At 42.3% G+C, this 14697-nt stretch overlaps 1 protein-coding gene across 1 annotated transcript in view; it reads left to right on the plus strand.

Moving 5' to 3' along the window:
- SHB (SH2 domain containing adaptor protein B) overlaps positions 1 to 1073 on the plus strand; it is a 143612-nt gene extending 142539 nt beyond the window's left edge. The window contains exon 6 of the mRNA XM_081941304.1: positions 117 to 1073. Coding sequence (XP_081797430.1) covers positions 117 to 300 — 184 coding nt within the window. The 3' untranslated portion in view covers positions 301 to 1073. The remainder of the gene's footprint in view (positions 1 to 116) is intronic.
- Positions 1074 to 14697: the final 13624 nt, after the last annotated feature.

The following is a 14697-nucleotide window of genomic DNA, read 5'->3' on the forward strand; positions in this document are numbered from 1 at the left end:
AATATACTCAGCATGTTCTACATTCATATAACGTATTAATAATCAGATTCCTTCATTGATGGTGGCTTGTGGAAATTTGTATATCAATTGCCCTCTCTCCTTTCTTTTTCCAACAGGAGTAACCAAGGGTTTATGCACATGAAGTTGGCAAAGACCAAAGAGAAGTATATTTTGGGTCAGAACAGCCCTCCTTTTGACAGCGTGCCTGAGGTTATTCACTACTACACTGCAAAGAAACTGCCTATCAAAGGAGCTGAACATTTGTCGCTCCTGTACCCTGTGGCTGTCCGGACCTTATAATTGTTCTACGCTCGCTCCTTCCTGTGGATTGGAGATTGAAGGCTGCAGCAGCAGAAGGATCCCTGCATCGGCAGCATTTCTTGGAAACAGAGGACCCCTTTCGGTCTTTCCAGAAACAGACTGTTGTATAGTAGTATGAGTGGAATTGTTGCACTACTTTGCATGTCCTGTGTGGAAACGTTGGCTTCTATTTATATGAGAGAAAATGGATTCAGACATAGAAGAAATGCATCTTTTTTTCCAGAAATCCCACCCTCCCGTGCTCCCAGGAATGGAAATCTTGCCAAACCCAAAGAAAGCTCTTGAAAACTTTCTGCCCGTGGACCCACAACGTGCTCCCTTCCTAGCTGTATTTGTGGGAGGGGAGAATACATTCAGACCGAATCTGCAAATGGACGCATTCCCTTCTGGGAGCGGAGTAGAAGGGGAGAAAAGAAAACTGGCTTTGCTACACACTCCAGACTTGGGAATTACTTATTACACACTCGACCCCAGATTTGTGATATTGTTTTCATGCGCAAATTAACCCAACACGAAGACGCCCCTCTGCCCCTTTTTTTGTTTGTCTTAATGAGGATGTCATTTTAAAGATCTCAATGAGTAATTTTGCAATGGCAGAAAGTGTTTGGTTATTTATGAATAGGGTATGTACTTAAATAGTGGTTTAATATATAAACATATATAAATATATTTTTATTCCCCTCTCCTTATGCGGGGGGGAGGGGTACAACAATAAAGCTCTAAGGGTTTTTTGTGCCGATTCCTAATTTAAAGGCGATGACTCAGTTCTGTTTTTTGTTGTGTACGTACAATGTAAGTGGTGATGGTTCATTGATTTCCCAAGGAAGGTCAGGGTGGCAAGGGTTGATGTTTCATGACCATATTTCAGACCTAATGACCCTTCTACAGCAGGGGTGTCCAAACTTGGCAACTTTAAGACTTGTGGACTTCAACTCCCAGAATTCCTCAGCCAGCTGCTGGCTGGGGAATTCTGGGAGTTGAAGTCCACAAGTCTTAAAGTTGCCAAGTTTGGACACCCCTGTTCTACAGGCAGGCTTCCTCAAGTTGATAGTGGCATCCGTGTGAAGAGTGGCCCCACCTCAGGGATATGGGGAAACCCATGGATAACTTTCTGTTATTGTTTTTCAAAATTACGAATGCGTAACAAAATGTAAACCAGGCCTACTTTGTCCCTCCCCCCACAAAAAAAATACTTTGTCATGCACAGAAATAAGGGTAGTTTCTATACTCCACACATCTCGTCACTTTCTTAATAACCATTTGGAATAATTGCTTCCAAAGCTCTCTTATCCTTCACCCTGTCACAACACTTGGCTTCTACCTCATTTATAAAGTATAGGCCCATCTCTCTTCTTCTGCCAGGTCTGGCATGTATTTTTCTCCCTCATAAAACCAATTTAATTGGCAGCCTCTTGATGTGCTTCTCCTTCTTTTATACTAATGGCAGATACATCTTACAGAACCGGTTTTTCCCTTTAAAACATCCAATAAACTGGATTTAAGATAGGAAGAAGCACAACATACTAGGGGTCAGTTGTTCAACCAGCCGCAACTTAACTAAATTTGTTAAAATACCAAAACCCAATCTTCTTGCATCACTCTTGTTTATAGCACTACCCATTTCTACATTGGTGATCTGAGTCAAGATTCAAATTTGCAGTTTTCACTGTCTCTTTGTTGCAATAAGACTGTAAAATTAACATTTTAACTAGACTGCCTCTGAAAAATACAACTCCCTTTCATTCATATGCTGGTTTAGAAGTATAATGGAACAATTGTTACTCCAGTGACTGTGTAAAATACTGGTTTGTTGTACTATACAATGTGAAAAAAAAGTCCTCAGATGATCTGGTTTATAAATAGTATCTTTGTTGCCTGATTCATTTTCGTCCCATATAGACCACTTTTTTCAGTATGGTATGGATGACAGAATTCTGATTTACCTGTTTGAGAACAAAGAAATAAATCTCTGTAAAATGCGTGTTGAATTGGCTGCCACTAATGTAAAAGAATGCTCAAAATAATTTTGCATGCCAAGTGTCCCTGTTGCTATTTGTTTTTTAGCAGATACTGTGGGAGTTTCTCCCTTAAATGAAGTAAAAAAAAGCATTTTAAACAAAACAAAACAAAATCAAAACACTTGAGTTCCTTTTTTATTTTCTTCTCAGGTTTTCTCCATAGAATGCGTCTTTGCTACACACAACTTCCAGAATCCCTAAAGTTATTTAAAGAATGGTCTACAATTTAATCTCTGTTATCTTCATATATAATACAATTATAATACAATAGCAGAGTTGGAAGGGACCTTAGAGGTCTTCTAGTCCAACCCCCTGCCTAGGCAGGAAACACATCTTTTTTACATTGTGGCGATCAAAACTGAATTCAGTATTCCAAGTGTGGCTTTACCAAGGCATTATAAAGTAGTATTAACACTTCACGTGATCTTGATTCTATCCCTCTGTTTATGCAACCTAGAACTGTGTTGGCTTTTTTGGCAGCTGCTGCACACTGCTGGCTCATATTTAAATGGTTGTCCACTAGGACTCCAAGATTCCTCTCTCAGTTATTAGTATTGAGCAAGGTACCACCTATACTGTGCCTGTGCGTTTCGTTTTTCTTGCCTAAATGTAGAACCTTACTTTTTTCACCATTGAATTTCATTTTGTTAGATAGTGCCCAATGTTCAAGTTTGTCAAGATCCTTCTGTATCTTAAGCCTATCTATCTCCTATATGAAAACATGTAAAAAGTTACAATATAATGCATTCATTTAAGGTGTGTTCAGCCATTGTTGGAAGCATTTTTGTAGCCACTTTTTCCATTTGTCATAGAATGCAGACTAAATTTTGTAAAGTCCCCGGATTCTGAAGAGCAGTTTGATCTAGTAGTTAAAGCACCAGGCTAGAAACCAGGAGAGGTGACTTCTAGTCTCATCTTAGACATGAAAGCCAACAATGACTTTGGGCCAGTCACACTTTCTCAGCCCCATTCATCTCACAGGATTGTGGGGAGACTAAGAGGAGGAAGGAGCATTAGGTACGTTCACTGCCTTGAGTTATTTATTTTAAAAAGGCAGGATTTTCTTACAAATCTAATAAATAAAAACTTGTGCCTATACGCCACTGTATGCCAGCATATGTAATTGTTTTTAAGGGCTGATTGTTCCTGGACCTCTCAAATATCAGAAGGATTAAAACAAGTGTTTACCTGCCAGTAAGGTGAGAGCACTTTAGTGTCTCAATAAAGGAGAATATTTGTAGCTCAAGATTGAAATGGGGGGTCTTTGGTGCTCTCTGTGCTTGGTTGCTTTTTTTGCAGAGGTTTCAATGTTCAAACTGGGTAAAATCATCAGTATTAGGCCTGATGACATTACCTAGTTTGGGTAATGAAACATCTGCAAGGAAACAACCAAGCACAGAGAGCACCAAAGACCCCTCAGTCTGGGGTTTCTATTCCAGCCACAACAAAATTAATCATGGAATGCCTTTACTGAAGGCATTTCTATGCTGCAGCATGTAATACCAGCCTCCAACATGACTTCAGCTTCAGCCACTATTCCAGAATGCCATTTAGCAATTCTTGTTGAGGGATTTGGAATCCAGGGTGCACTACCTTGATACCAGAAGGGGAAAAAAACTATATTTTCAGACATTGGGTTATAGGCAGAGGTAGGTTGCTCCCGGTTCAGCTCAGATCGGGCAAACCGGTAGTAGTGGCAGCGGGAGGCTCCGCCCACCCACCCAGAGTGTGCATGGGAGCAGGCTTGAACCGGTAGTAAAAAAAATTGGCAAACCCCCCCGCCCCCTGTTTATTCAACTTTAAGTCTTTTCTTTGCATAAAATTCATTTGCCACTGAAGAAATTATTTTAGCCTTGTTACTAATTTCAGGAGACCAAATTTCCAGTCCCTTGTGACTCTGAATTGTAATGGTATAACTGTGCTATCTGAATCGCAAAAATACTGAATAGGCCTGAAGACGAGAGGAACCCATTGGTTCTCGATAACTGCTACTACTATCATAGTGCAGATTATCTCATCCTTCAATCTTTTATTTTAATTTTCATGGCGCACTATCATCTTTGACTGTCTTTTTTCTTCTTCTTCTTATGAGAAAATATGGAGACCTGGAACTATTAGAAAAAGCAGGTCCATCACATGTTTCTTGGAAGTCAGTGCTGGTCACTTACAGGCGCTCAACCCTACTGAGTTGTCTTCTTTCAAAAGAGTTTGAGATTCCCCCTTTTGAATGTGGAATTTATGCCCAGTCTTGTCTCATCCCTATTTTGAATCCCTTCTCAGTACTCTAAATAATAGATATGAACCTCTGTAATATACTCCGCACCAACACAATTAAATTCTGCACCCAACGAAGTTGATTTGAAAAGAGTTCATTGAACATATAAATTATGAATGCAGCTTTGAGTCCTCTCCTCAGTTTGAGGAAGAAACTGGCTTTAGAAGAGCTCAGGACACAGGAGACCCTCTCATAAACACCCAAGTACACCTCTAGCTTCAGATAAGTATAGCGCTATTATCACTACTCGTCTAAGCATATATTTGCAGCATATAAAGCAGATGGATGTTGTAGTTAACAATTTTGTCTTTCATCAGCCTGGGTCCCCAAACACTCAACACTCACTACCTTCTCCTTCCTGCAGAGCAGTAACACACCCATTTGTCCTCACTGTCATTTGTAACTCGCATACAGAGGCAGTACCTGGCATATCTAAAACAACCCAAACCTTAGCAGAGCTGGTTAATGCTTGGCTGGAAAGTCACCAAGAAAGCCCAGAGTTCAACAGTGACTATGGCAAACTATTACATCTCTATAAAGTCACCTGGCTTGAAACTTGACTCAAGTTTGTATCTTTTCTCCCAGCTTTCACTCCAGATATTCTAGAAGGAGCAGGCAGGAAAAGCAGAATACCAGTATGTTCAGTCTATGGAGGCAAATTTACAAATACCTTAGTTATTTTCATGTCTCTTCTCCTTTCATGCCAGAGAGGCAACCTTTCCTTTCCTTATCCTTGCCTGCCCTTGGCAAGCTCCCTTCAACATTTTTACTTCTTGCTTGACCTACTGGTCAAAGATAACACACTGTCACATCATTCCCTAGGTTCTTGATGCCAGCGGTATCTCACACCCAGTCTGATCTGGTTTCTAATGGCCATGTCAATCACGGTGCAAGTCTGCATCAATAACAAATTTATTTGGCCCTCCCATGAGCTGTCCAATCTGAATGGGCAACAAATTGCACTCATTTCTATATCCACCTTTGCTAATTTTGTGTGGGGCTTCATCCTGGAATTGAGAAGACGGGGCACTTTTTAAAAGCATCTTCCATGCCCAGCAGTTATGAAGGGTCATTTCCTTCTACCCATAGAGTGTGTTCTTTCCCACTTGCACATTAAGTAGCACAGCAGCTAGTTGCACCATTTGTGTTTAAATTATGTCTGTTTATTTAAATTTACTTTGACATGCATATTCGCTCAAATGTGTGTTTTGCATTCTATTTTTATGCTTTAAAACAATTTTTTTAAAAAAAAAAAGCCAATAACTATTGCCGGAGAACTTGCAAAATAAGTTAGTGGCAAACAATTCTGCTCTGAGGTGATTCTTCACTTCAAGAATTTGCAAAACTCTGATCCTTGGGGCATCTGGAGGTGCAGCAATATGGCCGGATAACCCTCAAAGCTCTGTCTTTGATTAGTTGCTGTAATTCGCGACTGCAGCCTCTGCCATCATTCTACTGTGCATTTTTCTTCCGATACTAATTATGAATGTTGAGCTGTTATTACCACGAATCGAATTTCCATTTTTATAATTGTAATGTGATTAAACTTCAATGGATGTTAGCTAAGAAGACCTCCTCAGCACTGTGCGGTGTGTGTTTTCTTTACCCTATCCCTTAAGATATCCTTCCCCAACTTGGGGTCTTCAAGCTACGTTAGTTTTTATTGCCATCATCCTCAATCAATAGAGTCAACATTCCCCTCAGCTAAGAAACATGGAAGTTACTTAGTCCTAAGTATCCGTTAGTAAGGATTGGCTGCGTTAATCTGGGCAGCAGAGAACGAGGTGTGAACATTAAATACTGTAACAGCTCTAACAGGAAGGGTGACATGAGAGCCTTCCACTGACCTTAATGTGATCTTAGCATTTATTTGCTTTTAATAAGATAAATTTGTCACAGGTGTGACTTGACTGCAACCCAGTAAACCGAAACTGTCCTTTTATCCTACTTATTCGTCTCTGCATTATATCAGGGACGCTACAAAGAGTTTTACTCTGCCTCCGGTTTTCAGATCTTTCCTTACAAGAACCGCCATAACAATGATTGTGTTGCCATGATTTGTGCTGTTCCTTGTGGCTGAGAGAAAGCCCAGGGCCTGTGTGCAATCCCTTAACAGTTTACTTTAAATAAAGTAATAAACCTCTCCCTTTTCTTCCTCTCATTGTGGCCATTTCCTCTCTGTCAGGGTGTATTCAGCGTTTCTGGCACACAAAACAATTGAAGTGATTATTTTAGCCCAGAAGCATCTATGTCTGGGTGCCTTGATTTTTCAGGACGCTGGGCCGGCAGTTAGCAGTGGGAAAGTGAATGAAGCTGAGCAAGATCTCAGCCGGAAGACCTGACCCTCCTTTTTCGAAAGCCTCGTTCCTCCCAGTAGCTCATCCTGCAACAAAAGCTTTGGCAAACAACATGCATTGATGCATCATCATAGCCCAAGGCAAGTCAATTAGCACTTTTGGGGAAGAACGGGCAAAGGAAGTTGGCGACAATAGTCTCGCGTCCCCTCTGCTCCCACCTAGAGGCAGCTCTTGAAAGTGCAGGGCTGTTAGGGCTCTAAGGGCGAAGGACGTAGGAAGTTTGAGGTTGAAATTCCAAAATTTGCAGGTCATTCTCACTACTTGCATCAGAAGAAAGTAGACCTGTATGCATAATTGGATTCTTTTACTATTATTTTATTTCCGAGTGCTTTTGAGTTGACTTCTGGTGACTGCCTGGTTTAGTCCCTGCAATTTCCTTGGAAATAAGTTCAGAAGTGGTTTATGGTTGCCTTCTTGCTAAGTTTGAGAAGGAGTGACGGGCCCAAGGTCACCCAACAAGCCTCATGCCTTAGACAAGACTACAAGTATTGGCTTTCCTTTTTTTTTCTCCCTAAGAGAGAGAGAGAAATAGGTAACTTCTCTAGGACCTTAATTACTTAAATCACTTAACTTGTCCTCATTTCCCTTTCCTTCCTGAAACAGCTCAGGAACACCACACCACACCCAGATTTGATTGGCTAGGGATCATCCCATTCTTTGTGTGTGCCCTGATTGAGTGGGAACATCCATATGATTAATCCTATCCAAAGTAAGGAGGAGAAAGTCAGTCATGAAAGGATGAAGATGCCTGCCAAGGAAAGAATGGTGCAGTTAAAAAAACAAGGAGGAAAATAGTTCCTTCCTGATATTAAAGCAGATCAAGAAAGCAGAATTTTTTTTAAAAAAGAAAAAAGGTGTTCTGTGCTTGACCAATGAATTATTTTCAGAATGTTTCCGGTCTTGGCCAAGCAGATTATTCATCATCCATTTTCAATCAGAAATGCTAATTGGGTTCCCGCCCGTCCCAGATTATAATGCAATAAAGAACTACAGGCTTCATTTTAAGTATGATGGAATAGCTCTGTTTTCAGAGACGGGGAGAGAAAAAACCAGAGAAGCAATCAATATTTGGGCTTTCAGTTCCCATCAGCCACAGCCAGCATGACCATTGACAAAGGAGTCTAGGTCCTGTCATCCAAAATACCTTGAGATTAAAATTTCCTATCCCTTGGATTAAGGGAACCATCGTTTCTATATGAGAATATTGAGGTATTATAAATGACTGATAATGCTACAATGGGAGCCCTGCAGACAGTGTGAACAGAGATAAATGCTGCTTTACCATCCACATCCAAAAGTAGAATGATTTCTGGTTTTTATTTCTCCATTTTGCCTGGTTTACCTGCTACTGTTTATCTGCTACTGTTTATCTGTTTAATTGTAATTTTATTTATATTTATTTTGGGGTGCCTTTCAGTGTTAATGCCTGGCAACCGCCTGACCAAATTCTGGCAGCTTCCTTGGCAAGATTTTGGAAATGGTCTGCCCTTGTCTCCTTCCTAGGGCTGAGAAAGGGTGACTGGTCCAAGGCTCTACAGCTGGCTTTGTGCCTAAAGCAAATCCAGAACTCGTGGCCTTCCAGTTTATAGTTTGATTCCTGAATCACCCCACCAAACTTGCTCTCTGTCAAGATAACTGCCCTTCCATTCATAATACTGTCGAAAGTACTGGTTTTCCACAAGGAAAGCTGCTGATTTTTTAAATGTACTTAGTGTCTGAGGAACGGCTGACACTCTGGGTTCAAACAATGGCTTTATTTTAACTGAAACCAGAACAGAACAACAACTCGTGCTCTGACAGCTCTTTTAAACTCGCAGCTGTCAGAGCGTTAGCCAATAAGAATGCTCCAATTCTCCCACCTGACACCAACCAAAATAGACCAATCAGTAATTGCTCTGCCTGATTGACAGAAAGGGGTGGGCCGCGTTGGTACGTAACAATTTTCAATTAGCAATTGGAGTCTTTAGCTGTTATGGGTGCCCAGCTACTTAGGATAAAATATATATTTAGGAAATTCGCAAACTTATTCCACTGAGAGGTTTCCCGAGCTTTCGCCGCGAAGTCTTATTCTGATGCTCTGAATTTGCATCTGGAGTTCAAGAGGATGTAAATTCCATTGTCTAAAGGCTCTGGGCTTGTGGGCCATGTTAAGGTCACACTCCAGAAGTGGGCAGGATGAAGACTTTTCTCTTTTTAAGAGAGGATTGAAGGATGAAATGTGTCCTCTGCTCTGCTTCATATTGTTAAAGGCTGCCTATTGTATGCAGGACTCCAAGAAAACCCCATGTTGTGGTCCGACAGCAGCCTGCAGATCTGGCAGCAAAATCGGACCAGTGAGGAGGTTGAGAAGGAACATGGGCCAGTCCTGGAGTCTGGAGAAGGCTCTGATGAGGGCTCTGCATCAGAGGCAGAGAGTGAGCCGGGGCCATCTGGGAGTTATGTGCTGCCTCGGGAGCCTCCAGAGTCGGACAGCAGTGAGGCAGAGGAACAGGCTCCCCCTGTTCCCAATGCACGCATGCGCAGAGCTGCCAGAAGGCAAGAACAGTTAAGGCAGAAGGGACAACTCGGGAGTAAGGCTTGGAGGTGATTGGCCCCTCCCATAGGAGCAAAGGCACATGAGCCTTTTCAGGAAGCAACTTAGTTCATGCTGGTCAGTTTACCATATGAAGCTCCATTCTGACTCTTTGCTCTGTGTGGCCTTGCCAAACTAATTGCCAATTAAGTCTTTGACAGTGTTTCCAAGATGGGTGCTTATCAGCCTTATCCCGAAGGACTTTGGCAACCTACTTTAGGACTCGTTACAAAACTATTTGGGACTCATTATGAGCTGTGAATGAACATAATTCACAGCCTTTGAAATAAAAAAGAGGGTTTTAGGGACTAAGCATGTGCTTTTTACTGTACCAGGAAGCCCAGATCAGTACAACCCATAGATATTTGGCTTCTTTTTTTATAAACAAAGTCCTGTCCTAATGATATTCAGCACGAAGTGACTCTTTTTGTACTTGGCTGACATTCCTGCAGAATAATCCACGACAACCACAGTATTCCTTTCCTGAGGCAGTTTCAGCCACTCTGGTTCCATTAGCATATCTATAAAGGTCAGCTGTGTTTTGTTTTGTTTAAAGAAATTACTTCCAGATGCATCAATTTATCCAAGCTTCCATTTGAACTGCATTTGCCATTGCAATACCCAAACCCATCATTTATAGAGATTCTTCCAAAGAACTTCACTGCCCCTTTTGTGTTGATCATATTAAATAATTTGGTGTTGTCCTCAGAATTCACCACTTTTCCATTCCTTTTTCCTAATCCCAGGCCCCTTATGATTACCATTAAAATCACCGATTCCAGAACAAATTCTTAAATGGTGCCATTGCTTATAACCCTCCATCCCTGGATGGATGGATGGATGGATGGATAGATGGATGGATGGATGGATGGGTGGGTGGGTGGGTGGGTGGGTGTGTAGATGGATGGATGAGTGGGTGGGTGAGTGGGTGGGTGGGTGAATGGATGGACGGATGGATGGATGGATGGGTGGATTTTGACTCCTAGAAACCTCCTGGACTAGTCCCTGCAATTTTCTTCGTAAAGTTTTTTTGGAAGTGGTTTATCTTTGCCTCCTTTCTAGGACCAAAAAAAGAGTGACTGTCCCAAGATGACGCAGCTGGCTTCATGCCTCAGGCAGGACTAAAACTCCCAAGTTTCCTGCTTTCTAGCCTGGTACCTTAACAATTGCACCCAACTGGCTGTCTCTCGTCTCCATTCCATGGAATAGATCATTTGTTACTGCATGTTCACTAACCATGAACTTCAGCAATCTATTACAAGCCCTTCCCCTCTTCTGAAGCTGCCTTTGTTTGGAAGCCTTTCAAAACCCTTCCTGAATGGCCAAGTTGATTGTGCCAATTGGACTGCCCTATCTCAAAGGATACCAAAGGAATATGGAAGAGAACTATAATTTATAAAAACCAAACATTCCAGAAATAGATTTGGCAACATGTGCACAGTTCATAGTTATGCCTGATAATTAAGACCACTGTCTCCATCTCATTGGAATGAATCACTTCTTATCTTCCCAGACATTCTCTGTTCAGTTCAAACAAATCCCAATACCGTTACCTCCTAATTAAGAAAACATAAAAGATGTCTGTCCATTAATGATAGCCATGGCAGTATCAGACAGCTGCACTAAAAATCTGAAAAAGTGGGGAGAGGCTGTGAATCTTCTCTTTAGAGTAGGAAATGAAATTTCTGCTCCAAGAAACTTTTGCTATGGAAGTCACCGAGTTCTCCCTTTCTTGATTAGGAAAGTAGCTCTGGGCTTCTTGGATTGGCTTCTTTGCTAATGAACACCTAAAGGACTGCACCCTTATTTTTTTAGAGTGTTCAGCTAAGGTAAAGGGAAGGAATTTATGAAAGATTGTCTTTTTATGAACGCTCATATCTGGGATGGAAATTTCTGTGGGCATAATTATTATTGAAGCATATCCAGTACATCCTTCTGCTTGGGTCAAAATGCAATCTGGAATTCACACAAACACACAAACACACATACACAAATATATTGCATTTGGCATGTATCATCTGTGAAAATGCCAGGAAAAATGGGTTTGAATATATTCAAAGGGATTCACCCAAAAATGCATATAGATGATTGTTCTGCTAGGTTTCTTTCTGTATGAGCCACAGTGGTCAGAGTGCAGTACTGCAGGCTACTTTTGCTGACTGCCAGCTGTCTGTAGTTTGGCAGTTGGAGTCTCACCAGGCTCAAGGTTGACTTAGCCTTCCATCCTTCTGGGGTGGGTGAAATGAGGAGCCAGGTTGTTGGGGGCAATAGGCTGACTCTGTAAACCACTTAGAGAGGACTGCAAAGCAGTATATAAGTCTAAGTGCTATTGCTATTCTTAACCGGTGATCATTTTTTCATACATGTATTGGTCATTTGTTTCCTTGCAATCAAGTGGTAAGAACTACTAATGAGTCAGGTAGCATAGGGTAGAATTTCCATATGAAACTGCTGGTCATCAGATATAGAGAACTTGTGAGATCAATGTTAAATGCTATTATAAGCCTCTTCTCTCCACAAAAATCTAAGAATTATATTCTCCCTGTCTATAGTCACACTCACCCATGGCCAGTCAATTCACTTGGATTTCAATGCCTCCCTCAAAGAAATCCTGTTTATCATCCATGGCATTTACATGAAGCTGTTTTATATGCATGGAGTCGTTTCCCAAATTAACAGCTGGGAGCCCCAATCTTGGAATACCTTCAGCTATTTATTAATATTCATGGTGGGAAATTGTATTTCTTCATATTTAATTGCCACTTGTTTCCCCCCAGTTGAAGGGGAAGGGGGCTGCTAAATTAGACCTATTCCAATTATAATTTCATGTTGTTATGTGAACAAGGAAAGGAAGCAGAGATGAGCACGCATCTCTCTCTTGAGAAAAGGTAGCATTAGGAATTCAGCTATTGAATAGGGTTATTTCGCACTCAGCTTTTTTGCAGTCACGAGCGTGCATCCTGAGGTAGGAAAACCTGACCCCCGGAGCATTGCTTTATAATTCCCATGCTGCTAGCCAACATGGCCACTGCCCATTAGTGGAGGTGATGAGAGCTATCATCTAATTCAGGGGTGTCAAACTCGATTTCATTCAGGGTCGTATCAGAGTTGTGTTTGATCTCAGGGGTGGCAGGGTGTGTGGCCAGCTCAATGTCATTCCTGTTCGGGGCACTTGTGGTGGTCTGAGTGCTCTACCAGCAAAAATGGACTCCCGAGCTCTATTTTTGGCTGCCACGGCCTCTGCCAGTGAAAACGGAGCTCGAGAGGGCCACTGGCAGAGGGTTGCAGGAGGCCCTGGCAGCTGAAAACAGAGCTGGGGAGCCTATTGGCAGAAGCACCACAGGCCAGTCCTTCACTGTTTCCAGGGTGGCCCTGCTGGCCAGATCTAAGTACCCCGCGGGCCTTGAGTTTGACGCCCCTGATGTAACTCACCTTGACTTGAAGGACACTAAGGTTTATGGCATGTGGGAAGGACAGAATCTATCGTGCATTTCGTGGTGTTTGTTGACTGCCCTATTTGAACATTTCCTACTATATCTGGTGAGTAACAACACAATGATAACAACACAAGAAGCATCCAAGACAACCTTAATATGGATTCGGAACTTTTATTCCTCGCTGACAATAGAATTAACAGCAGCTCAAAAGAGATAATACACCAAGTCAAGACCAAGAAGGCCAACACCCAACCTATTTTAAAGGCCATTTCTACCTTTTTACACAGCCCTGGATTTCCATCAAGCATAAATGACAGTAAGAGATAGGTATGAAGAGGTATGAAGAGATACAAGATACTGAAGAAGCCTTGAAGGGCCAAGATGGTTTTTGCTAATGTCTATCCATGTTTGGCCAAGCACACACAATTGCACAAGATAACAAGCCAAGAAAGAAATTGACACACAACCTGCAAAAAGCCCTCCCATCTATATTTCATCATATGCAATGAAAGAGATTACCTTTAAGAGCTGAAGAAGCTTCTTGGATGAGAAGCGAAACGTTTTCAAAGAAAAAACAAGGAAATCCAGTTGTCTCCTGGAAAAAGCACCTTTGAGACAACCATGTCCTGGATGCCTGAGAAACTCCATAGAGACTACCTTTAAGTATGTATGCTTGGTTCAAGCCAAGGAGATCTGCAGGCCTAGACAAGTTTGCAGGCATGAGTAACAGACTAAGAAGTGGATTGAATTAGATATGCATCCAACCGTACATTCCGTCTCCTACCCAGTTGCTTAAAGTGGGATGCGCACTCAACATTCTTGCACAACTGATCACACACTAATATCTTGCTTATGCGCCAATCAACCTGGATTGTGGTCACACAGGAAATGAACCAATCAAGCTGTGTGATACTGCCATGAAGATGAACCAAATACAGAGAAGCAAAAATGAAGTCATGGTGATATTTCATGGCATTTACCAACGTTGTTACGTGGCTTTGCAGCTGGTTCTATCAATTACAGAATATTAGCTGAGAAGCTCTGGAATTACTCATTAACTATCAATCAATTCCCAAAACGAGATGGGTTCCCAAGTTAACATAGAACATAGAAACCTGTTACCTTAGAATCTGATGCAGCTCCTCCATCAGTGTCTTCAAATACAGTTTTAACTCACGATTAATCAGGTATAGGAAAGGCCAGTGTTGTCTCCAAATATTTATTTGTTTAATGCGGGTGTCGGCAACCCGCAGCTGTAGGGCTACATGCAGCTCTTTGGGCCCTCTGCTGCGGTTCCCTGTCCCATTACTGGCTGGCCCCGCACCTTGCCCTCCACTCCCAGTCACTCCTTGCCTGGCCTGAGTAGGTAAGAGTGACAGCGGGGGATGGCAAAGCGGCCAGGGCTGATTCTACAGCACCTCACTCTTGCTGGAGCTTTTTCTAGTCCTTATTGGTGCTGGGCGTGCCTCAGTCACTTGGGGAGACATGCAACCTGCTCTCCATCCTGAGACACTGGCCCAACCTGGCTGCAACCGACACCAGTCTCCCTTAAACAAAGGCTGGTGGGGTAGGAATGGGATCTGGGAGGAGAGGATGATAGAAAGGGGGATGGGCCTGCCCTGGCTTTAAGAAGCTCAGGGCAGGGGGAAAAGAGGGCTGGCCCCGCCGAACCTCACACGCACACCCTGGGGGTCAAGAAAGCCAAGGCTGAGCCAAG

Source organism: Natrix helvetica, assembly GCF_964273705.1.
Source record: "Natrix helvetica genome assembly, chromosome: 2".
Lineage (NCBI taxonomy): Eukaryota > Metazoa > Chordata > Lepidosauria > Squamata > Natricidae > Natrix > Natrix helvetica.